This window comes from Micromys minutus (genome assembly GCF_963924665.1).
Source record: "Micromys minutus genome assembly, chromosome: 10".
Taxonomy (NCBI): domain Eukaryota; kingdom Metazoa; phylum Chordata; class Mammalia; order Rodentia; family Muridae; genus Micromys; species Micromys minutus.
The window spans coordinates 66,415,032-66,439,293 of NC_137979.1; the positions used below are offsets into that span (position 1 = coordinate 66,415,032).

At 44.5% G+C, this 24,262-nt stretch overlaps 2 protein-coding genes across 3 annotated transcripts in view; both read left to right on the forward strand.

Annotated features, from left to right (window-relative positions):
• Positions 1–3,729: 3,729 nt before the first annotated feature.
• On the forward strand, positions 3,730–15,598 carry FN3K (fructosamine 3 kinase). The gene is made up of 6 exons (XM_080922318.1): positions 3,730–3,911; positions 5,745–5,896; positions 7,595–7,686; positions 8,289–8,371; positions 13,986–14,108; positions 15,227–15,598. The coding sequence occupies exons 1-6, from the start codon at positions 3,771–3,773 to the stop codon at positions 15,563–15,565; spliced, it is 930 nt and encodes a 309-aa protein (XP_080778444.1). The 5' UTR covers positions 3,730–3,770; the 3' UTR covers positions 15,566–15,598.
• Positions 15,599–17,086: 1,488 nt separating this feature from the next.
• Positions 17,087–24,262, forward strand: part of TBCD (tubulin folding cofactor D) — a 149,977-nt gene continuing 142,801 nt past the window's right edge. For both annotated transcript variants that reach the window (XR_013975193.1, XM_080923880.1), the window contains exons 1-4: positions 17,087–17,300; positions 18,699–18,749; positions 22,638–22,735; positions 23,710–23,811. Coding sequence is in view for 1 of the 2 variants with exons in the window: in XM_080923880.1 (XP_080780006.1) it covers positions 17,117–17,300; positions 18,699–18,749; positions 22,638–22,735; positions 23,710–23,811 (435 nt within the window). In the remaining variant the exon portion in view is untranslated. The remainder of the gene's footprint in view (positions 17,301–18,698; positions 18,750–22,637; positions 22,736–23,709; positions 23,812–24,262) is intronic.

Below are 24,262 nucleotides of genomic sequence, written 5' to 3' on the forward strand. Positions count from 1 at the left end.
TTTGCCTAAAAACTTAAATAAAATTGCAGTTGTTTCAGTGATGCCTAAAACTAGTATATTTTCACATTTATGTACTCAACATTTACCCTAGCTGTTTTCCAGAAATTGTGACTTACTTAGGGTTTCATTGCTATGAAGAGACATCATGACCACAGCAACTCTTGTAGAGGAAAACATTTGATTGGGGCTGGCTTACAGACTCAGAAGTTTAGTCCATTATCATGTCCCAAAGCATGGCAGCCTGCAGGCAGACATGGTACTGGAGGAGCCATGAGTTCTACATCTTGATCCAAAGGCAGCAGAAGGAGACTGTCACACTGGGTGTTGTTTGAGCATATACAAAACCTCAAAGTCTGCCTCCACAGTGACACACTCCTCCAACAAGGACACACCTAATAATGCCACTCCCTATGGGCCTAGGGGGCCAATTAAATTCAAAACTTCCACACATTATAATACTATCTAGTGATAATAAATAGGTAGAACTATTGTTTCTCTCTCTCTCTCTCTCTCTCTTTTTTTTTTTTTTTGGAAAGGAGATTGTATTAGTTACTTTTCTACCGGTGTGATAGAACATCATGCCCAAGGCAATTGATAGAAGAAAGACTTGATTTAGGCCTACAGTTAGAGAGTCAGGGTCTATAATGGGGACCACATGGCAGCAGATGACAGACTTGGCTCAAACTGAGGGCTGAGAGCTCACACCTCAGACTGGAAGCACAAGGCACAGAGAGTGAACCTGGGAAGGCCTGTAGCTTCCCAACCTCAGAGCCCACCCCCAGAACTTCTTTCCCCTAGCAAGGCCACACCTCTCAAACCTACCCAAAAGCACTACCAACTGGTGACCGAATATTCAAACGTCTGAGCTAAAAGAAGACATTTTCATTCAAACCACCATGGGATCTCTTATAGCCTGTGCTAGCCCTTAAATTCCTGGTCCTCCTCAGCCCTTTCTTTACCTCCTCTCCAGTTTGATTTCTGCTTTTGTTTACAATATTGGCATTCACACCCATAAAATTGAGCCTAATACTATTTTAAGAGACTTAGTATCCCAACCATCTTGCCTCTGAATTGTCAGTGTCTCTTTATAGACGTCCCTATCCACTAGGGTCTTTTTCTCACAGGTTCTTTTTGCAAATCTCTCCTTGTCATCTGCCATGGCCTGCGTGAAGGAAAGTTCAAGGGGCTGTGGGAGGGCAGGCCTTCCTTTTGAGATGACTTAGCAGTCTGTCCAGAAACTGATGACACATTCCCCTGAAATACATCTTGGGAACTTTTTAGACACCAGCTACACAGAATAACTTAGTACCCAGAGAGAAGGCAGATCCCACAAAGAACCCACGTGCCTCAAACCTCCCAACATTTAAGCTGGCAAGCAGTGGAGTCTTAGTCTAAAAGAGAATGGCCTGACCAACCTGAGATTTCGTACGTAGTTTGCCAGGCAATTACAAAGACGTTTCTGGACGGGCTCCTAACACTTTCTATGACAGCACAGTGGTAGGAGGGGCCCCAAATGGAGACACCAGTCACATTTCCTATAGATGGCTGCTCTACCTGTTCTTTGTAGTGACATCTCCATGCTATCAAGTCCGTTGACTTAGCATGGCCTTGAAGAATCGTAACCAGTCGTGAGGAGAACAGAGAAGGCCTGAGTGGGGTTCATGTTTGACATGAGCCCACAAGACCAACTCCAAAGCCTCAGACCCACGAGAATTGGCGACTCGGAGAGATAACAAAGCTTTCCTCTGGTCTGAGTGGTGCATGCAGAAAACGTCCACTGTAGCCCTTTCCTCACAGATGCTACTGCCTGGAGACTGCTCCCCACAGAGACTGCTCCTACCAAGATCAGTTAAGCCTGCCTCCTTGATTTAGCTGCACATCACAACCCTGCCAACTCGTTGAGCTGTAATTAATAAACACACTGATATTCTGGGATCCTGAAGCATCTCCATCAGACAGCCCAGTACACCCCAGCTTTTCTGTGTGTCCATGTGTCTGTCTTTTTACTTCATTCCCTCACTACTCTAATTAGGTCAGTCCCTGGAGCCATGTAAGATCCAGCACAAGAGGAAGACATGGAGATGATGCTTGGCTTTAGAACCAGGCTAAAAAACAGGCCCTTGGAGTGGAACCCTGTCTCTGGAGATTGCCACTCCGGCCTCCATGGTTGGGAATGATCAAGCCACATTAGGAGGCTGTATCAATGGTCCTTGCTTGACAGTGTTTGCTGAGCCCAAGTTCCAACCTTCCCACATAGGTGCCAGATACAGGAGTTATTAAAGAGCCTCCAGAGAACCCAGGCAGGGACAGGTCACAAGGACCATGGGGGTGCCCGGCACTGACAGGCTTTTCTTCTCTGAGGTATGATGGAGCTCCTCAGATAGGCATGTTAACTGCAGTCTCATGTATATGTTATCTCTTCATGTTCTTTGGGCGTCATCGTAATGTGAGGGCAGCCGATACAGAAACAGTTGTAGAACTTTCAGCTGACAGGCCACAAGAAAAACACTGAGCAGCATGGTGCCGCTGGGAAGAGTCTTGTCTCACTAGGGCCCGAGACTAGGAGTCACAGGATGAAGCCCCAAACCAGACTTGGTTCCATATCTTATGAGCTATGTCTCAGTACTGGATCCAGTGCAAGGTAACTCCCCTCTACTTTAGTTTCATCATAGAGAAGGCAGGGACTAATTATAGAATCCTCTCCCAGGATATCTGTGAATTTATCTGACATTTACTTGTGCCCTGGCACATTCTGAAAGCTCAGCAATGGATCATCCACCCCACTAATCTTCCTAGTCCCTTTATAGTCAGCTGGAGACATTACAGTACAAGACAGGGACCAGCAGCTCGTGGTGGGGGCTGGGATTTGAGGCAACCGCTCCTAAAATGCTTGAGGATTAGTACAGACTGTCGGTTATGTCAGTCTATGAATGTTTTCTTATAAGTATGTGTGTGCACATATGTGTGTGTGTGTGCGCGTGCGTGCGTGTGTGTATGTCTGTATATGCTTCTTTCCTATCATAACTGTCTGAGATCCAGAGTCCCACCTACTCTGGGTGGAGTAGACTGTTGCTATCACAACTCCCAGAGTAGCCTCTATCACTAAGCCCTGTGGCATTAAAAGGTGCCAGCTACTAGGACCTAGCCAGGGTACCCCCATGGCTAGGACTCCACCCTTATCTGGACATCGGGAGCTTCTCCCTGGGATATCTGAGTCTCTAGGCTATGCCTTGTGTTGCAAGGATAAAGAAGCCCAGACCCAAATCTTCCTGTGCTCACTCCTGATTCTCCTAGTTGTGCAGAGAGCACAGGGCCTAGGGTGAACCCCAGGTGGGTACACATGTTCTGGGACTTCACATGTGTGCTGTGACAACACTCCCTTTCTGTCTCGTGGCTTTACAGAACACCCAGGACCAGGTCTGAGGTCCTGTTTCTCTAGGGTGAGTCGAGTTGTAGGAGAAATTCTGGAATGAGCCTAGTAGGAGCTTTTGCATCCCTCCTTCACCCACAGCAGCCCCTGGTGGATATTTCCTTGGAGAGAGAAATAGATGTCTAGTCCAATTCCTCCCTCTCTCCCCTCTCCCACGCCAGCCCTGGCGTCCCAGAATGGTGCGCAGCACCCTAGCTAGCTAGGAGCCAGTAGGCTGCGTCAGACAGTGTTGTGACAGCGCTTCGCCCCGCCTTTCTACCCGCCCACCGCGTGTTTCCTTCTGGTCCCCAAGCCCCATTCCTCTGCGTCATCTCGCCCGCCTTCTGGTCCTCAACTCTTCATGGAGCAGCTGCTGCGCGCCGAGCTCCACACCAGGACACTGCGGGCCTTTGGAAGCTCCAGAGGGGGCTGCATCAGCGAGGGCTATGCCTACTACACTGACACAGGCCCCGTGTTTGTCAAGGTCAACCACAGGACTCAGGTGTGCTTCTGGGTATACAAGGATAAAGTCTGGGAAGGGGAAAGAGGAATGCACGACTCTGGGAAGCGGTGAGGGAATTAAACCTGGTGTCCTTACCCTCTGCTGAGAGGTCATTCAGCACTTGCAGGCAGGCTTCCTTTTGGGACCAGAGGATTTATCTTTGCTGCACGATTACTTTCTTGCTTTTCCTCCCACACAGGGGCTTTAAATTTTCTGTAATTACTGACCATGGGGGAGATGAGTCTCAGCTGTAAGCTGCTTCTGCCTGTGTCTGGTCTATATACTCTGACCTCAACTCCTGCGTTCTTCCAACAGGTGGAGAGAGACAGGATTCCCAGGGCTAGGCTAGCACCATTCTCCCCACAGGCTCACAGGTTTCTAGGACGTTTAAGGTATTCCTTAAGAATGTATGGAGTCTATACCCTATCATCCTAGTACTTAGGAGACTGAGACAGGAGGATGGCGAGTTCCATGTCAGCCTAGGCTACATGAGGAGAAGCTGACTCAAAAACAAAACAAAACAAACAACAACAAAAGAATGCATGCAAAAACTAAGACAACTGAGTCTGGGAGAGCAAGCTATAATGGCACAGCATGGTGCTCCCCCTTCTGTGTGGGGAGGACTCCAGGGGTTCTATGCTCTGTGGAGAGTAGTTCTGGATAGTGGTTGTAGTATCTAGGATGGCTTTGGGGGAGAAGAGAATCCTAGAGTAGCCCTTCTCAGTCTCTCCTGGTATCATCAGAAACGGCGAAGGGCAGCGTCATCCTGCTTTCTGTGTACCAGTGGAGGTTTACTCTAGAAGCATGGCTGAAGTTCAAAATGCCCTCCCACAACAGGATGCCTAGCACACGCTTCTTGGTCCCAAGTGCAAGTTGGTAATTTGAGTATACCTGCCTGATTTTCCCCCTTGAAAACGAATTCAAGGGGAAGAACTCTTTTCATGTGTTATAATTAGTATTTTGACTTTTAACCCATCATGTGGTGGGAGGGCTGGGATTACAGATGCACACTACCATGTCTGGATTTTTATGTGAGCTCTGGAGATCAAAGTTAGATGATCAGGCTTTTACCCACAAGTATGATTCTATATGTAGAAGTATTTACAAGCCCCATGAATAAATGCATTTGGGGGGCTGAGGATATCAGTCACAGTAGAGCATTTGCTTAGTGTGGACAGTCTCCTGGGTTCGGTCCTCAGCACCACAAATAAATAAGTAGGTGAATAAAATGCATGTTTTTGACCAAGGCGTAGTGAGCAATATAAAAGTTTGTCTAGAAATAAATGGAGTATTTGTAGAAATAGCTTAGAAACAAGCTTCTGGGTCCCAGCAAAGGCTGTTTGGACAAGCTGGGTATATGGTTCTTTTGTAGCTCTTCTAGTCCTTGCTAGAACTGAGCCAGACCCTTCTGACCTCACTACTCTGCCTTCTCTGGCTCAAACATGATCCCAGGTAATTGCCCAAGACTGTCTGCCCCCACTTAGAGGCAGAAAGGAAATCAATACCTTGGAGGATTCAGACCCAGCCTCAGACTTTTCGTTAGCTTCACATGTGTCCCCTTGTGATCTGTGCATCTTCCACAGCAAGGCGTTTCTTGTATAGGTCTCCCAAAGACCCCTTGAATTCTGGCAACAGGCCTGTCCTTTCAGTTCCTTCTTATCTGAAGGGGTCTCTTTTGAACCCTGGCCTTGAGGGATGGATTGTTTTTCAGTAGTTGAAGGCACTTGGTTTTCTGGCTTGTGTTAAAGGCCATGAGTACTTTGGTCTGGCTGGCAAGGTCCCTGTTAGAGTCCAGGTTTGCAGAACTGACAGAGATCATGGCATTGGATGCAGGCCCGGCAGATGTTTGAGGGAGAGATGGCGAGCCTGGAGGCCCTCCGAAACACTGGCTTGGTTCGGGTACCTAAGCCCATGAAGGTGATTGACATGCCAAGAGGTGGGGCTGTCTTTGTGATGGAACATTTGAAGATGAAGAGCCTTAGCAGGTGAGTGCATTTGTGTGTATGGGGAGGGAAAGAGCCGTGTGCACATGCAAAGACAGGGAGAGACTGACATTAACAGAGAGACATGTACAGAAAGAGAGAAAGGTGCATGTACACAGAAAGAGGCAGGAACAGACAGAGACCCAAGACAGAGAAACAGATACACAGAATAGAAAAGACAGGTGAAGCAGATGGAGAGAGGGACAGAAATGGAGAGAGAGGAAAAAGGAGAGAGAGAGAGAAAGAGAGGGAGCAAGAGAGAGAGAGAGAGAGAGAGAGAGAGAGAGAGAGAGAGAGAGAGGAGAGAGAGAGAACACTAGTGAGCATTCTCTATTGAGCTGCTTACATAACTCAATCCGTTGCCAGAGTCCTTTTTTTTTTTTTTTTTTTTTTTTTTTTAAGGTCTGACAATGCAGTCCTGACTAGCCTGGAACTCATTATGTATAGCATGCTGGCCTTTGCTTTCCAAGTGCTGGGGTATTAAGGGTATATGTCTCTATGCCTGGCTGTCAGAATTCATTTTTTAAAAATTTATTGTTATTACACATGTACATATGTATATATATACTATATATATAGAGTATATATAGTGTATATAGAGACATATATATATATGTGTGTTTGCCTACATGTATATCATATACATGTCTTGTAACCATAGAAACTAGACAAGGGTGTTGGGTGCCCTGGAACTATAATTCCAGATGTTTTTGAGCTGCCATGTAGGTCCTGGGCATCTGGATCCTCCTTAAGTGCTCTTAACTGATGAGCCATCTCTTCAGTTCCAGTCCCTGGAGTCCATCCATCCTTTACTTTTTGTGTTTTTCTCTTATTAGGCCTAAGATCCTGAAAATGAGGCTTCTATTGATTCTTCAACTTTCATAAGAGTAACAAAGCCAACTTTGTCTTTCTCTATGAAAACTTTAAAAAATATTTCATGTGTGTGGGTGCTGTAGTGGCATGTATGTTTGTGCACCACTTTTATATACTATCCTCAAAAGCCAGAAAAGGGGGTTGGACCTGGGTTTACAGAGCCACCCTGTAGATCCTGAGAGTTGAACCCAGTTTCTCCGGAAAAGCAACCAGTGCTCTGAACTGCGAAGCCATCTCTCCAGCCCCCAGACTTCGTTCTTAAGATGAAGACAATTGCCGTTTTTTGTTTGTTCATTTGGGTTTGGACATTTTAATTGTGATGAGGCTGCATAAAGTAAGTGTATTTGAACAAGTCCCTTGATTTATGTTATGTAGTACACTAATACAGTTTGATCTTAGAGAGGCTGATTGATTATCTGGCAACTTAATTATTTTCTCTATGACCGTCAGGCATGTTCATTGTATAAAATATTGAAGGACAAACTCTGGTAAAGAAGGCATTGGAATGTTATCAGCAGGGACTTGCCACAGCCCATATCTCAGCGTGACTGCGATATATTGGGTCTCTCCTATATTCATTGTTATAGGTAAGAGTGAAGGCATTTTTACTGATGGAGGCTTTGTGCCATGTGGCCAGTAGCTGCTGAGATGCTACAAAAATTATCACACAGCTCTTACAATATTCTTTTTTTTTTTTTTTAAAGAAAGGGTTTATTATTGTACTGTTTAGAGTACCTTTAGAACATTTAAAACATCTCTTCTCAAAGCGGAACTGCTGTGTGGTGTTACTTGTTTGTTATTGTGACTGCCGCTGCCGTATTTCCTTAGCCAGGCATCAAAGCTTGGGGACCAGATGGCAGATTTGCACCTTTACAACCAAAAGCTCAGGGAGAAGTCCAAGGCTCGGCAGGACACAGTGGGTAAGTCCGGTTCATTTTGTTTTGTTTTAAACCTGGACCCAGCCCATCAGCTGCCTTAGATGGGTATTCATGGTGCCTTCTTGGAGACACTTCAGCAATGTGTTGAATGGCATACCTACTTCCTTCACGGTGCATTAAACAACTTTTTAAAATTTACATGTGTGTGCTGGGGCGGAGAGGTGTAGGTACTTGCTGGACCTGGACATCTGATCTTTTGGAGGAGTTAGTTGCAGGCAGTTATACATTGTTCAACCTGGGTGCTAGGAACCTTTAGAAGAGCAGCAAGTGCTCTTAACTTTCGGACCATCTCTCCAGCCCTAAGTATGATGTGAAAATGAGATGATTAAGCCATTTTAATGGAGCTGGTGAATGAATAGAATGAACTCCTGTCCAACCAGTCCTGCAGTCTGTCCATTCATTGGCTAGGGTACAAAGTCCTGGCAAGTCTGTGTGCTAGCTGGTCACTGCTGTGTGTAGTGAGCCCTCAGATTACCTGTGGTTGAGCTATTTGTGTGCACAGCTAGGCCTGTAGAGCATTCTCTCAAGATCTGGTTCCCGTAAACGATGGAGTAGTTTCATGAGATCAAGATTTCTGTTGACAGGCTGCGGGGCTGAGGATGCTGAGCCCCAGGGTGTGAGCAAGTTCGGCTTTCACACGGTGACGTGCTGTGGCTTTATCCCACAGGTGAGTATTAGAGTGGGGGCATCCCCACTCAGTGACAATCATTCCTGGAGCTCTGGCTGGCCACTGACCCCTTGTGAGCCTCCAGGTGTCAGTTCTTTAGACACCAAGACCCTTGACTGTTATTTCTGAAGGTAGAGTGCAGGCTGTGGCACTTAGGACGGAAGGCTGATGGGAAGGCTACTTGAGCCAAGCTTGGAGGGAGTAGACAGTGCAGGCAGCTGATCAGCATTCCAGGTGGGCACAAGAGTGATGCAAAGGCCATAATATAGGAGGGAACTTGAGGAGGGTAAAGTGGTCAAAGGTAAGAACCCAGCCCTTATCATGCAGCTTCTCTTCCAGGGCTGTCTTATTGAGATGTAGTTCATGTGACACAACACTCTGCATATCAAGGTGTACAACCCAATGGTTTTTAGTATAAGCACAGAGTTAATGCAAATACCACCACTGTCTTGTAGCCAAGTTCTAACCAGGCCTGCTTGCTTAGCCTCTGAGGTCCGATGGGGTCAAGTGTGTTCAGATGATACGGCTATAGATTCATTATTAGGTCTCATTCCAGAATATTTCTATCACCAATGACAACTTCCAATAGCAGTTACTCCCCTTTCCTTAGTTCCTGGCAATCACAAATCTACTGACCATTCTGTGGTTTTGCCTGACCTGGGCTTTTTTTTTTTTTTTTTTTGGTGACATTATATAACATGTGACCATGTCTAGCCTCTTTCACCTACCACAGTGTTTTTGAGGTTAGTCTACATAGGTCACGTGCAAGAACACTTTTTTTGTGGTAGAATAATATTTCACTGTATGGTTGGACCAGATTTTAGACTAGAATTCACAACCTATCTGATACAGTCTCTCAAGTATTGTTATTATAGGTGTGAACCATCAATGCCTGGTTTAATCCATCTTTTTAAAAAAGATTTATTTTTATTTATGTGGTGTGTGTGAGAGAGAGCGTATGCCGAATACAGGTACCTGAGAAAGCTAGAGTATGGTATCTGATCCCTTGGAACTGGAATTATAGGTAGTTGTGAACCGCTGGATGTGGATGCTGTGAACCAAACTCTGGTCCTTTGGGAGAACAGCAAGTACTGTGGTTTGCTGAGTCAAGTTTCCAATCTCCATTGTTTATTATGGCTGAATAACATTGCAGCCTCTTGAATCACCATCTTAGAAACTTAGGGAAGATCTAAAGAAGTCCTATCTCCAAGACTGTCTACCTGCCCTATACCTACCTCAAAGAAGCCATTATTAAACCATAGTTTGTTTTATTAAGAACAATTCCATGTAAGAGTCATCCCAATTTGAACCTGTTAACTACTTGAAGGGCCAACATTTTCAAGTCTTTCTCTTCCTTGAAGCCTTCTTTGACTAGTTGGGCTACTGTAGATGATAGTCAAGCTCTCCCTGACATGAACTGGAGGTAAGTCTTTTATTTGGAAATGACTTGTGGTGAGATTTTTATAAAGTCTAAGGCAGACTCAGGGATCCCAGCCAATAGGGAGCTATGAATCTAGGTCTCAACAACTGTACACAGAAAGCTTTTCGAGACTCCCTAATCTCAGCCAAATCTGACTTTTCTGATGTTATATAGCTGACTAGAGCTAGGGACTGGCATAGTTTGTGTTACCATAGACAAGCATGGCTTGTTGTCTTGAGTTGCATGTTGAATTTAAGGGCTTCTCATGGTGGTGCATCTTCAAAGATGTGACTGATGAAGTATAATGTTTTTCTCAAATTTTCATGAGTTAAGAGATGAAATAGTCTGTTGAGGTAAAAATTAAATAAAATGGTTCAGCTGCTACAGTGTAGGGCAGAACACACAGACTCTGTCACATGATCCGCAAGCTGCACTCTCCACACAGTTCCCTTCCTAGGCAGTCCACTCTGCCCACCCCACTGTTCTGTCCAGGGTGGTCCATGGCCACCCAAGCGTGTTTTCACTCACTTTCCCTTGGTGCGTTGTTGCCAAGCCTTACACATACACATCTCAACTCTGTGGTGGGCTTTGTGCTTCCTGCCACTATACCCTCTTTGAACTCAATTAAGTCCCCACATCAAAGAACACACCAAAATACTCTGATCCAATTGGTATGATATAATTTGCCAACCTAGATAAGTCAAATGATCCTATACAATTTCATCTCTTATAAAATATTCATAACAACTTTATCCATATAGAGATGCACCGAGAAAAATGCCCACATTTGCTTCCATGTTGCCTCCTCTTGAATCTCCAGCTTCTCCTCCCTCCTTCCTAGACTTTTCCTGCCTACCTTTCCTTCTCGTCCAATGATAGGCTGGACCTACCTTGTTGTATAATGACATTATCCTACAATAGTCTCTAGAACTTGTATATAAAGCAGATAAAAGTGGAGCTTTTCAGAGAGATGGAGGTTCCCTGAATTTCCCTCAGACTATGGGATCCTGAGGCAACTGTGGTTAGAAGGGAATTAGTCCGGGTTCACCTACTTTGAGGAACAACAAAATTGTTATTTATGTAGTGCCTCAAACCATCCCCAAGCTCTGAGGCATCCTATTCCCTAGCTGGGCTGAGTAGGCCCCTTTGAGGGGTGTTGCAGTCATGGTGGGAAACCACAGAAGGTGGACTTCCTAGACTCTAGAGAATTCGGTTCTATTGGAAGCACCAGTCCAGTTTGCTGGGGAACTCGTGGGTTGTATTTCCTGCTAAGAACTAAGCTCATTCAAAGCATTTTGTCTGACCCGGCTTACAAGTTGCCACAGTTGATATGAACTAGGTGATGTCACTGATCTTCTTTAGAGGAGAAGAAATGGATACTCTGAGACTAAGTAACATTCCCAGAGATCTTGCAGGCATTGAATGGAGGAACAGGACTTGACATACATTTTGGCCTCAGAGATGGTCTCTAACCACTACACAATGCTGCCCTTCTCAGTCCTTATGCTCAGGTGGCACCTGCCTTTAGCAGCTCAGCAGGAAAGCCACATGCCTCTGTGGCCTTGGGAATCATGGCCCCTCCACCTAAGTGGCAAGACTAAGGACTTGCCAATGCTAGCTAACAGGAAATTGTCTTTTGTGACCTTGTCCTTGGCAGGTGTGATGGCTTATATATGCTTGGTCCAGGGGGGTGGCACTACTAGAAAGCATGGCTCTGTTGGAGTGGGTGTGCCACTGTGGTTGTGGGCTTTAAGACCCTCATCCTAGTTGCCTGGAAGCCAGTATTCTGTTAGCAACCTTCAGATGAAGATGTTAAACTCTCAGCTCCTCCTGTACCATGCTTGCCTGGATGCTGCCATGTTCCTGCCTTGATGATAATGGACTGAACCTCTGAATCTGTAAGCCAGCCCCAATTAAATCTTGTCCTTTATAAGACTTGCCTTGGTCATGGTGTCTGTTCACAGCAGTAAAACCCTGACTAAGACAGCAGGTAAATAGGAATGGTGGGATGCCAGATGGTAGACCTCAGTGCTTGGGGGGCTTCCCAGGCTGGGGCAAAGGGACACTTGTGGTACGCCCCTAGAACTAGGGAGTAAACCCTGGGCTAAGTGACTGCAGCACCCAAGAGAGACTCCAGGAGGAGAAGAATGACTAGGACTATACAGGCTGCCAGCCAGGTTCACAATACTCCAAAAGCTCAGCCTTGTGTGCTTCTCAGAGCAGTCCTTGGAATAACCTCAGCTCATGTCCATCTTTATGGAAACATAAGTGACACAAATCACACCTATTTCAGGTGTACAGTTTGATAATGTGGACAGCCAGCCACAAAATTTATCACCACAGGTCACACTGACCCTTCCTCATGTCTTTTACAGTCCCTTCCTGTAACCCATCCCTGTCCTGGGTCACCACAGGTCTGCTTCCTATAACTGTAGACATTAATCTTCTTCTTCCACATGCACACACATGCATGTGCAGTTGGGTGCACATGTTTACACACATATGCACATACACAATAAAGTAGAGAGCAGCTGAGGAGGATTTTACATCAAACTCTGGACTTCATGTGTGTATGCACACACACATACACACACACACACACACACACACACACGCACACACACACACACACACACAACCACTCCCCCTGCCTCCATTGTGCGTATGGTACTCAGAGCCTGTACATGCTTAGCTGTCAAAGGCCAGGTTTGGCCTCACAGGGATAACCGAGGCAGGCATCGAAGGGGTAGGTATGGTGTTGGCAACTGTGGTCATGCTTATAGCAGTTGACAATCCCCCAACCCCATTGATAGCAGCAGGCGATTTACTGGTTTAATACTACTGATGAAACAAAACTTAATTATCTGGGGCTGGAAAGAATGCCCAGAGAGAAACTATAAGTTCTTTTAACTCTAAAGGGTACACATATAGAAAGACAGATATACATTTATACATTTGTTGGTGGAATGGATCCCCAAAAGCTACAGAGTACATTTGGTAGAGGGGGCAGAGCCCCAACAGCCACATTTTATATTTTCTTTCTGGCAATTCATACCTTCTTAGACAAAAGTTCTTTATAAAGTTACCTTATAGATAAAATGTTACACAAAGGGGATGTTACAGAAGGATGTTAAAAGTTCAAAACAATGCTTTGTTCTATAAGCTCATTATAAATTCAAAGTAACAATCTCACATGGCCTTGCTTTATCATAGTGCGCACCTGTTGCCTCATCCTTGTACCTGACTTAGAATGAATGTTTTTCCTTTATCACAAATCTGTCCCAAGCCTATTTTTCCTCTTAGTGAAATTTATGAAAGCTCATTGTTTTTCTTATTATACAGCCTTTGCTGGTTATTCTATGAGGAGTGGGTGCATTTTATTCTTCATTCTAACTTTATTATATCCTTCTGGCAAAACAACTAAAACAATCTTCTTAAACATTCCTATTAAAATTATTTGAATCAAATCAAAATGCTATAAATTTATTAATTCATTTAAACAGCATCAACTCATGAAAGTTAATCTTCATGTTGACTTGCAGGAAATATGTCCAATAGGGTGGGCTGATGCTCAGGAACCATTAGGCCATGTAATAATGACAGGAAAGGTTTTCAGCAGCGAGAAGCAACCCTGAGATGAAGTCTCTGGGGCTGTACCTCTCCAGAGGGTACCTACTGCAGTTGTGTATGATTCTGCAACCTTAGTATTTGTTTTACTTTTTTTTTTTCTAGTCCCTTTTACCCCTTGTGGTGGCTTGAGTAAGAATGGCTGCCGTAGGCTCAGTATTTGAATGCTTAATCACCGTGCTTAGAGAGTGAAATTGTTTGATAAGATTAGAAGGATTGGGAAGCAATTGGAGGAAGTCTGTCACTTTGAGTGGGCGTTGAAGTGTCCAAAGCCCACGCCAGATCCAGTCTTTCTCTTGGCCTGTGGATCAGGATGTAGCGCTCAGCTTCTTCTCTAGCACTGTACATCCACCATGTTCCCCACCGCAGGGATAATGGACAAAGGCTCTGAAACTGCAAGCAAGCCCTCGATTAAATACTTTGGTCATGGTGTCTCTTCTTTTGGGTGAAGTGTTTTATGATTCCACTTGTATTTTCAGTTGGTTCACTACTGTTTGCTGTGTTTTTAGTGGTCACTAAAGCTGTCCTGAGGCCACGAGTCACATAGCCTCTCCTCTTGTTGCTCAGGTGAACGAATGGCAGGATGACTGGCCAACCTTTTTCACTCGACATCGCCTCCAAGCTCAGCTGGATCTCATTGAAAAGGACTATGCTGACCGAGAGACACAAGAACTGTGGTCAAGGCTACAGGTGGGCACAACACTTACTTCTCTGGAAAGAGGCTGTCCCTTATGAGCCTACAACATGCATGTGGGGGCCTCTTAGGACTGAGTCAGAATAGGAAAAACTGATGTTAGAGTGGGCTGGTCAAGTTGTAGGTATATCAGCCATCACCTTTTTATCCTGTAGGTGGGGGAGGGATGGGACAGACCCCGGCTTGTGGACTTCAGTCATTTCACTTGTCCAATCTTACCCTCATTTTTTCTTCTGCCAAAGACCCCAGTGTGTCACCCTTAATGAAGATGTGTGTTCTTGCATCACTTGTTTCAGAATAAAATTTCAGAACATTAGAACCACAATTCATCTATCAGTCTAGGGCAGTGGTTCTCAACCTGTGGGTTGGGACACCTATCCTGTAGGTGTTGGGGAGGTCAAATGGCCATTTCAAAGGAGTCAAATATCAGACATCCTGCATATCATGTATTTACACTACAATTCATAACAGTACCAAAACTGCAGTTATGAAGTAGCAACAAAATAATTTTATGGTTGGAGATCGCCACAACATGAGGAACTGTATTAAAGGGTCGGAGCATTAAAAAGGTTGGGAATCGCTGGTCTAAGGTGAACATACATCAGAGAAATGTTATTTAAAGAGGAGCAGGTACATATGTATAGTAATATAGAAACACAGTTTAGAGGGTAGGTATGGAACTAGTTAATATTCTACAGTATAAAACCAAGGTTTTCTATAAAGCTTTTGGACTCATTTGGTTGTGACCAGAATGCTAGACAAAGTGACATTCACGAATCAGGTGAGTTTCTTCACTGGGCCTGGTAGATTATTTGGTTGGACTTTGGACTAATCTATGGCTCTCTGCTTTATTTATTTATAAATATTTATTTATTTATTATATATGAGTACACTGTAGCTGTCTTCAGACACACCAGAAGAAGGCATCAGATCTCATTACAGTTGGTTGTGAGCTATCATGTGGTTGCTGGGACTCAGGACCTCTTGAAGAGCAGTCAGTGCTCCTAACCACTGAGCCATCTCTCCATCCCAGCTCTCTGCTTCATTTCCAAGCACCAGATAGTGAGAATCCATGGTTCTCTGAGTCCTATATTTGCAATAATTTCTCTTCTAGGTGAAGATCCCGGAACTGTTTTCTGGTATAGAGATTGTCCCTGCCCTGCTCCATGGAGATCTCTGGTCTGGAAATGTGGCTGAGGATGAGCAGGGACCCATTATTTACGACCCAGCCTCTTTCTACGGCCATTCTGAGTTTGAACTGGCAATTGCACTGATGTTTGGGGGGTTCCCTAGATCCTTCTTCACTGCCTACCATCGGAAGATCCCAAAGGCTCCAGGGTTCGACAAGCGCCTGCTGCTGTACCAGCTCTTTAATTACCTAAACCACTGGAACCACTTTGGGCGGGAGTATAGAAGCCCGTCCCTGGGAGTGATGCGGAAGCTGCTCAGGTAGCAAGGGCTGGACCTAATAAAATGTCAAAATGGATCTCTAACTGGGCTAATTTTGAGTCAGCCCCCAACACATTCATCAAGAGGCTGTGAGGTTATGGCAGCGTAGCAGTCCAGGGAGCTACGGATATAGCTGAGGTTGGCATCATAGCCTCACTGTTTCCGAGAAGCTCCCACCTCAGCGTCTGAAGCCCCAGGTACCACAGTTGAGTAGAGGAAGAAGGGCCATGCTCTGTGGCTCTGGTCATTCAATTGCAACCACTACCAGACCCCCTCGGGCACCTCGCTTTTTTCCTATTAACTTTTTAGACATTATTTTGTGTACTCATGTGCTTGAATATGTGTATATAGGTCAGAGTACAATGTGTGGTTCTCTTCTTCCACTGTGTGGGGACCAAACTTGTTACCTCATAACATATCTGAGAAGACTGCTCTTATATAGATTTAAGCCAACAGAAAGTCTTTATTAGCTGGCCGGTGACTACGCTGGGTATTCTGGATCCCTGTATAACAGTGAGCCTTCTCAGGCTGAACTTTTAACCACAAAAGTAATATGTTCTGGGTTGACATACCTCAGTTATCAACAACAGTTAGCCAGAAGCAGAACTAGAGAAGCCATAAAGCAAAGTTAGCACATTCAGAGACTTTTCCGGACAGATGGACTATGAAAGATCAAGTCTTTGTTTTCAATTTAGCTGGCGGATGCTGAGTTTTACAGCCTCCTCGTGGAGTCAGCTGTGGTAAGATTTGGGGGCCTACTGTCACACATTTCAAGTCCTGAGGCTTAGTGCAGGACACTTTGCACACTAAACTATCTAACCACTCCAGTCCTCCATTTTTCAGTGAGGTCTGCTGGTGAACGTAGGGCCAGAAGTGTGCAGCCCATGCCTTTTGTCAGGACTGCCTTGAGTGGCCATGATGGTGCTGATGTTTAAGAGGTCATGGAAAAAGCCTTCATCCTGGAGCATCACCCCATTGTCTCCTACACGCGTAATCCCCCCGCCCCCAATACTGTAGGCGCTCAGACAGCGTTGCCCCATTCTTGTCTTCATACTCAAAACCCACTCTTCCTCGGCGTTCATAACCACCCCTCCATTCTGGCTCTTTCTACTAGCTCAGCTTTTCTGCACTGCCACACTAGCTCAAAACCTTCTAGGTTCCCGCCCCCAATTTCAAACCTAGTTCTTTCCTTAACCTCATTGTCCATAAGCTCAAACCCCAGACTTCCAACACCGGAATCCACTCTTTCCCAACTCTTTGTAAGGAGCCAGCTGGTTTACTCCTCCGGCCACACCCTTTTTGGCCCACCCACTTTTGGGCTCCACCCACTCCCCGTTGAGGCTGACATTGATTGGAAGCTTAGTTTTCCTGGTACTGCCCTCCAGTTACGCAAGCATGATTTGCATGCTGAGCCGACTTCGCGCGAGCTGTTTTGTTGGCTCACGCGCCCCGTAGTTGGGGTCGAAGGTCTCGGGGCGGGGCTGGCCGCTCTCTTGTGTACCGTACTCCTTTCTCCCCGGTTGCTCGCAAGGTTTTTCTGGAAGCTGCCAGCAGGATGGTACTGAGCAATGAGCCGGCTGCGAGCGCCGCCGAGGAGGAGGTGGAGGATGATGTGCTTGTCCGCGCCTCCGCCCTGGAAGCGTTCGGCGAGAGTGCGGAGACCCGTGCACTGCTCTGCAGCTTGCCGTCGGTGTACAGCGAGCGCGCGGCCCGGGAGGTGGCGGAGGAGCGGTTCCGCGGTGCGGGCGGGGCCCGGAGTCTCTATCTTGAGATCCTTGTATCTGGGAGGAAGGGACCTGGGGAGCCATACCTCCTGCCTGCCCGGCTGTGTGCAGGAATTGAGCAAAGCATACTTCGGACCTCTCTGTGGACAGGGAGGGCAAACCTGAGTGGTCGTGGCAAGCAAAGAGGAGCGGTCTGGCATGGGGGTTGTGCTCCTGTGGAGCTCCGCTATGAGACCAGGGCTCTGCAAACTCAGAGCATCAGGTTTATCTAGGATCTCGGCTCCAGGCAGGGCAGGAGAATGGACAGTGCCATTAGTTTACTTTGGTAGTTCTAAATCCTCCAAGTTTAGGTAGGCCTTTACAGTCGTTTGTAATGGATACTGTCTGTGATAGTTTTTGTCAACCTTACACAAACCTAGACATAGCTCAGAAGAAATTTCAAGTGAGTAATTGCCACCACTAGATTGGCTTGTGGGCATGTCTTTATGGCCTTTCCTTAATTACTAATGGATGAAGGACGGCCCAGCCCACTGTAGGATGTATCATCCCTGGCCTGTGGGACTGAGCTATATAAGAAAGATAACTGAACTTGAGCCTGGGAGCAAGTAAGCAAGCAGCGCTCCTCCGTAGTTTCTGCCTGTATTGCTTTAATTCGTCCCTTAACCTTCCTCAATGATGGGTTTTGAGAGAAAAATAAACTCTTTCCTCCTCAAGTTGGTTTTGGCCAGTTTTATCACAGCAACAGAAAACAAACTAGGACATTGTCCAAATGAACTTTTATCTTTGTGGATTTCTTAGCTAAAAATTGCTCTCCATAATGTCTTTTTTTGGGGGGTGGGTGGGTTTGGTTGTCCCTCCAGTTTTTGGGAAAGACAGGGTGGTGGGCTTAGTGGAAGGAATTTGAAGTGCAGGTGAGAATTGCAGAGGCAGAGAAACCATTAAATTGGGTAGAAACAGATTAGTTTTCTGGTGGGGGTTGGAAAACAGGTGACCAGGACTCAGGAGGTTGTACGGTTATTGGTCTGAAGATTGTTGGAATGGGAGGGTGTCATGGTTAGCAGGGTTGGGGGGCTTAAGAAGTGGAAGAGGGTCTAACGAGTGGGGAGGTGGAGTTGTAGAGCATGAAGAAGGGGTAGAGAAGAAAACCAGTTAGAGCATCAGAGGATGTGTGAGAAGAGGATCCAAGGGGAAGGTGTGCAGAGCAAGAGAAGAGTAGGACTTGTGGTCACACTGGTCCTCAAGAACGAAACAGATGTTGGGCAGCTGTGTGGTATCTGTCAGCAAGAAGTCAGGTGTGTCCCTGGATGTTACAAGGACTAGGAAGATACTAGCTGTCCCGTTAGAGTTACTGAGAACCAATAGAAGACTTTCAAAGGCTCACCTGATTTGATTTTCTTGTTATTTTCCTTTTAGTAATTATGGACAAATACCAGGAACAGCCCCACCTCCTGGACCCACACCTTGGTAAGCATAGAAGCTGGTGATTGATGGTTCAATATCAGACAGTCCAGAAAACCTGGTGTGTGTGCTATTAGCAGAAGGTGTCAGATGAAGTGTCCCTAGAGCTTTGTCTTTTTTTTTTTGTCCGCTGGACCTGTGATAATAACTAGCTTGGAGCCCAGATATCAATCTAGATATATAGGGGTGTCTAAGCTACTTTCTGCTTGTTGCTATTGAAAGAACACATCTTTTACTGTTACATGTGTTTTAGTCTGTTAAGTGTGAGCAGCTGTTATCTTCCTGGTAATAGTTATGCAGGGTCATGGTCTTTACCAAGGTTCCAGTTTACTTACACAGCAATTGTTGAGGTCATCCATCATTTTTATTTTGTAGATAGTGACACTAAGGCTTGGTTTCAGGACATTAGTATAAGAGTGTTGTATAGGACTATTCTTGGAACCAAACAGCCACCATCTGACATCACCCTGAACACACCCTGATGCACTGAAAGGCAAAAACTGTGAATCAAAATGAAGCTTTCCTTCCGTAGGTTGTGACTTTCTTTGATCACATAAATGGAAAATAAGTGATATAGAAAATTGTGGCCATCACTGTACTTAACCCTGACCCTGTGGTTCCCAGACCATTAGAGCTGTCTGTGGGGGGAATAAGGCTTTGGAGATGAAGGTCATAGGAATTGTAAGTGTAGCTTAATGTGTGGTTCTGCGTGGGACTCAAAAAAAGTGAGAATAGAGGCCAGCAAGATGGTTTCGTGGGCAAACCCAGGCCTGAATACCTGAGTTCAGTCTCTGGGAATTCCACATGATGGAGGAAAAAAACCTGTGGGTTAAGTGGACTGTGCCACCAGACAGACTCGGTAAAGATAGTGAGCCCAGAGAGCAACAGAGAGTGACTTTTTGTTTGCTTTTCATTGTTTTTGTTATATTTGACATTACCTACATTTTTGTTTGGCTTTTCTCTTTTTCCATTTTGAGACAGAGATCTTTTCTTTTTTTCCCTTTTTTCCCCCTGAGAGGATCCAACCACTTTAATCATTGTAGTAACCTCACAGTCCCAGGGTAAGGTCTGTTATCATAAGCTACACAAAGCAAATGGGGAAATGGAAGTACAGTCTGAATGATTAAGTAAGTTGTTCCATGCCACATAGTTGGTGAGATGGTTGGCAGAAATTTACACACACACATACACACATACACACTGTATTCAGCACTTATATAGCTTATGTACAGGCTTTGGATTTTAGACCCTCAGTTCTGATTCACTTGTCTTTGTATCATTTGGTTTTTTTAGCTGCTTTATGGTACATCCTCTCTAGCACCACAGCTTTTTATATTGCTATTTTCTAGTCCTTTCATTAGATAAACTTTTTTTTTTTTTCTTTAACCGCACTATCCATACCTGATGTCTCCTTGGAGCTTTGTGCTATACACAGATTCATATAGAGGAGATGTTTTTATGGGATTCTAGTTTGGCTGTTATGAATAATGCTGCTTTAAATCTGCATGTATCATCTTTGGGTGGATAGGTTTTAGTTTTTCTTAGGTGATTCTCTTAAGAGTGGGATTTCCTGGGTTGTGTAGTAAACATGTATCTTGTAATAGAAGGTCACAGTATTCTGTAAAAGTTGAGTCCTTATGCATCCTCACCAACAATGTATGAGGATCCCTGTTACTTTGTAGCCTCTCTAGTCAGTGTTTCTGATTTTAGTGAGCAAGTAATCTTACCCCACTGTGGTCTTACTTTGCATTTGTAAGGTTCAAATTATACTTTTTCTATTGAGACCAGTGACACAGCACAGGGTCTGTCTTGTTGAGTATCCCTTGTGTGTTTGAATGAGTCTGTCACACTGTTGGAATAAGGGAGATGATGCTATTGGTGTCCTTGCTGATTTTCTGTTTACTTGGTCCTGTTTTTGCTTTCAGTTTTTGCTTTGCTTTTGGGTTCTGGCATTTGTTGTACCAGTAACTGAATTGTTTAGTCTTCACAATGAATTGATATTTTTAATTAGAAATGTCCTCTAGGTTTTGTAATATTTTTTCTTAAGTCCCTTATGATAGCAAATACTCTGTGTTTGTCTCCTTTTTGTCTGGATTCAGCCTGTTAGTCCTCGTCTTTTAATAGCTAGGAGGGTATTTTCATTTAGTAATACTGTCAGTGTAGCTAGGTTTAATCAACTCTATCGGGACTTGCTTTTTCTTTATCCTGTTTCCTTTTTGGTTTCTTTCTTTCTTTCTTCTTCTTCTTTTTTCTTTTTTTTTTAAACCCCATTACTTTATTTTATATCAATTTAATAGTTTTTGGTGTTTGTTTATTTTGAGAGAGGGTCTTATTATGTAGCCCTGGCTTGTTTGGAACTTGTGTAGGCCAGGCCTTAAACTCACAGAGATTCATTTGCCTCTGCCTCCAAGTGCTGGGATTAAAAGATGTCTGTAGCTGGCTTGGTACTCTATTTTATCTTCATTCCATGCTCAGTAGGTTTTTTTCTCCTCCAGGATTTATCATATGTACCCTGAACTCACTACAGTCCACCCTCAAATAATGTACATTTCATACATGGTGCAGAAGCTTTGAGAGATTTTTTTTGTTTCTTTCTCCTGTTTTCTGTGCCACCTTGCTAACTTGTCACAGAAATTACTTAATATTCATTACAAATTTTGCTTTAAACACTCCATTAAAAAAAAAAAGATTTACTTTTATTTTATGTGTAGGGGAGTTTTGCTTGCAAGTATGTCTGGGTATCATGTATGCAGTTGTCTGCAAAGGCCAAAAGAGAGCACTGGAGCCCTTACAGATGCTGTGAACCACCATGTTGGTGCTGGGGATCAAACCCTGATCCTTTGGAAGAGCATCAGGCAGTACTCTATAAACTGCTGACTCGTCTCTTCAGCCCCTCAATTTTTATTTTTTTGAAGATTTTTATTTTACTTTTGTGTATATGTGTTTGGATATGTGCAGGTCCTTGTGGGGGCTTGAAGTCTGGAGCTGAAGTTCTGGAGGAACCTAACCCTGGTCTTGAGCAAGAGTAGTAACTGCTGGACTCTCTCTCCAGCAGATACTCAATTGCTCAAATGTTTCTTCAAGAAATAAAAATTGAGGCTGGGCATGATGGTGCACTCCTTTTGCCCAAACACATGGGAGGCAAAGGGAGGCAGATCTCTGAGTTCAAGGCCAGTGTGATCTACATAAGGGATTTAAGGCCAGCCAGAGTTATATGGTGAGATCTTGTCTTAAAAAACAAACAAAACTCCTAACCAAACAACCAAAAACCAAAACAAAAAACAAACCAAATCAAAACCCACAAAACAAAACAAAAAGAAATAAAAAATGAGGAACTCTATAATCTTTGTTATTTATCCTTTAAAATATGTTCTTTATAAAGCAAAGGGTATGCCTTTTAACTCAGGGTGACTTGCCAACTCCCCAATCCTACCTCAGGTCCATGGTGCCCTAGGAAGGCTTACAGGACACAGCACAGTCTTGTTTGTGGTGAGGATGTGGTTGATGTTACCGTGTCTCTTGGGCATTGGATCGGCAGGGAGGCCTTAGGATAGTCCGTGGGTGTGGCCAGAGCTGTTGTAGTGTATGGGTAACAGCCATGTTGGACTCCTCTCTCCCTCTCCATGCTTGCTGGTAACTGCTCCCTGTACTGGGTTCTGAACATGCCTTTGAGTGGACAGGAGAAGGCTGTGCCTGTGACCCTCTCTGTCCTCTTTCTCCTGTGTTACAGCATTAGTTCAACCTAGCCTCAGTAAATCAGAACAGTTTTAACAGGCATCGTCTGTAAAACAGTGTCAGATACCAATTTTAGATATTTTCCTAGTATTGATAATGGGAAAGTGTTAAGGTGAAATTTTTTTTTCAGAGATGGCTTTTATATCTGTTTTTCCCTAGAGTGGATGATGAACTTACTGCTGGACCTCATACAGGATGAGACATCTCTGCCCAACCTTGTACATCTGGCCTTTAAATTTCTTTATATCATCACCAAGGTAACGCTTGTATAGTGCTGTAGAGTGGACAGACACTTTTCTCATCCAGTTGCTGTAGAAGTTAACATCTTAAATGCTATTTCTTGGGGAACATGGTTCTTTGGCATAAGTTGTGGGTTTTCATTTTCTTTTTAGCCTGTGTTGGGTCCTGGGTCTTAGTGATCTTGGGTTTTTGTTAGAACAAAAAGTTTCTTACACAGAAAAAGTTAGAAGCCTTGATGGAAGTGGAAGTGTTGCTTCTTCATTTTTTTTTTTCCTAAACAAGGTCACACTCTGTAGCCCTGGCTGTCCTGGAACTCACTCTGTAGACCAGGCTGTCCTTGAACTCAATCTTGAGATCAATCTGCCTCTGCCTCCGGAGTGCTGTGATTAGAGGCATGAGCCACCACACCCATAGAAGTGCTTCTTAAGCTATAGAGTGAGGATGCATTTACTGGGGAATCTTATACTTGCCCTCTGAGGAAGAGCCTCTGGGGCTGCTGGTCTGCTTTCTCCAGTCTTAGAGATTCTGGAGTGACTCTGTGTGAAGCTTGTGAGTCTCAGGGAACATGCTTTATTGTTTCACTGTATAGCAGGGTAAGGCTTTAAGCTCTTGATAGAATGCAGCTTGTTTTACATAAGTGTTATTGGGTTCATTTGAGGTACATGGGGACTTTGTTTTCATAAATATCAGAGAGTAATCTCTGGACAGGGTAGAAGCAGAAGTTTTCTGTCTGTCATACTAATGTCTCTGATGTACACAGTGTGACTTGTTGGCCAAACTGGGACTGGACATATTTAATGAGTAAATAAGAGATGAAGATAGCTCCCTCGTCCCTTTGGTCTTGCTGAGTTGTGTCACTGTATAGTGACAGCATCTCCTCAGTCACTGAGGGGCTAAGAGGTGGTTGTCGAGGCAGCTTTGCTGTTGTTCTGTATTATAATTATACAGTGTAGGCAATATCTGTATATTCTAATATCCTTTTATTTGCCAGGTTCGTGGATATAAAGTATTTCTGCGTTTGTTTCCTCACGAAGTAGCCAATGTTCAGCCTGTGTTAGATATGTTCACAGGTCAGAACCCTAAAGACCATGAGGTGAGTCCTTCCCAAGTCCTCCCTGCTGGCTTCCCTGGCACTGGCAACTCCATCTTCCAACTTTCTTCAGTTTTATCTTAGGCTGTTTTTAAAATTTTCCTACTTTAAAAATTGCTGCTTCTTTAGCACCTACACAAACTACTTTTAAGTAATTCTCTTTTAGAGCCTATCCATTATAAAGCAAAGAGTGTGCCTTTCAGTGTGACTGTGCTAGGTTTCCAAGACCATGGCAGGTCCATGGTGTCCTAGAAAGGCTAACAGGGCACAGCACAGAACTGTGCTTATTGTGACAGTGGGCTTGGTTATGTCTCAGAGCTCATGGTAGGCACTGTGTTGGTGGGAAGGCCCCTTGGGTGGTCAGTGGAATATGGTTGGATTTCTCTTTTCTAAATTATTATTTGAGATAGGTGCTTGTTATGTAGCCCAGACTAACCTGGAACTTACTGGTATA

Bases quoted from the DNA above. Each gene is read 5' to 3' on its own strand.
- FN3K (XM_080922318.1), top strand. From the start codon at position 3,771: ATGGAGCAGCTGCTGCGCGCCGAGCTCCACACCAGGACACTGCGGGCC. The intron at 5,897-7,594 runs GTGAGTGCATTT...GTATTTCCTTAG, and splicing joins AAGATGAAGAGCCTTAGCAG to CCAGGCATCAAAGCTTGGGG. The intron at 8,372-13,985 runs GTGAGTATTAGA...CTTGTTGCTCAG, and splicing joins GCTGTGGCTTTATCCCACAG to GTGAACGAATGGCAGGATGA.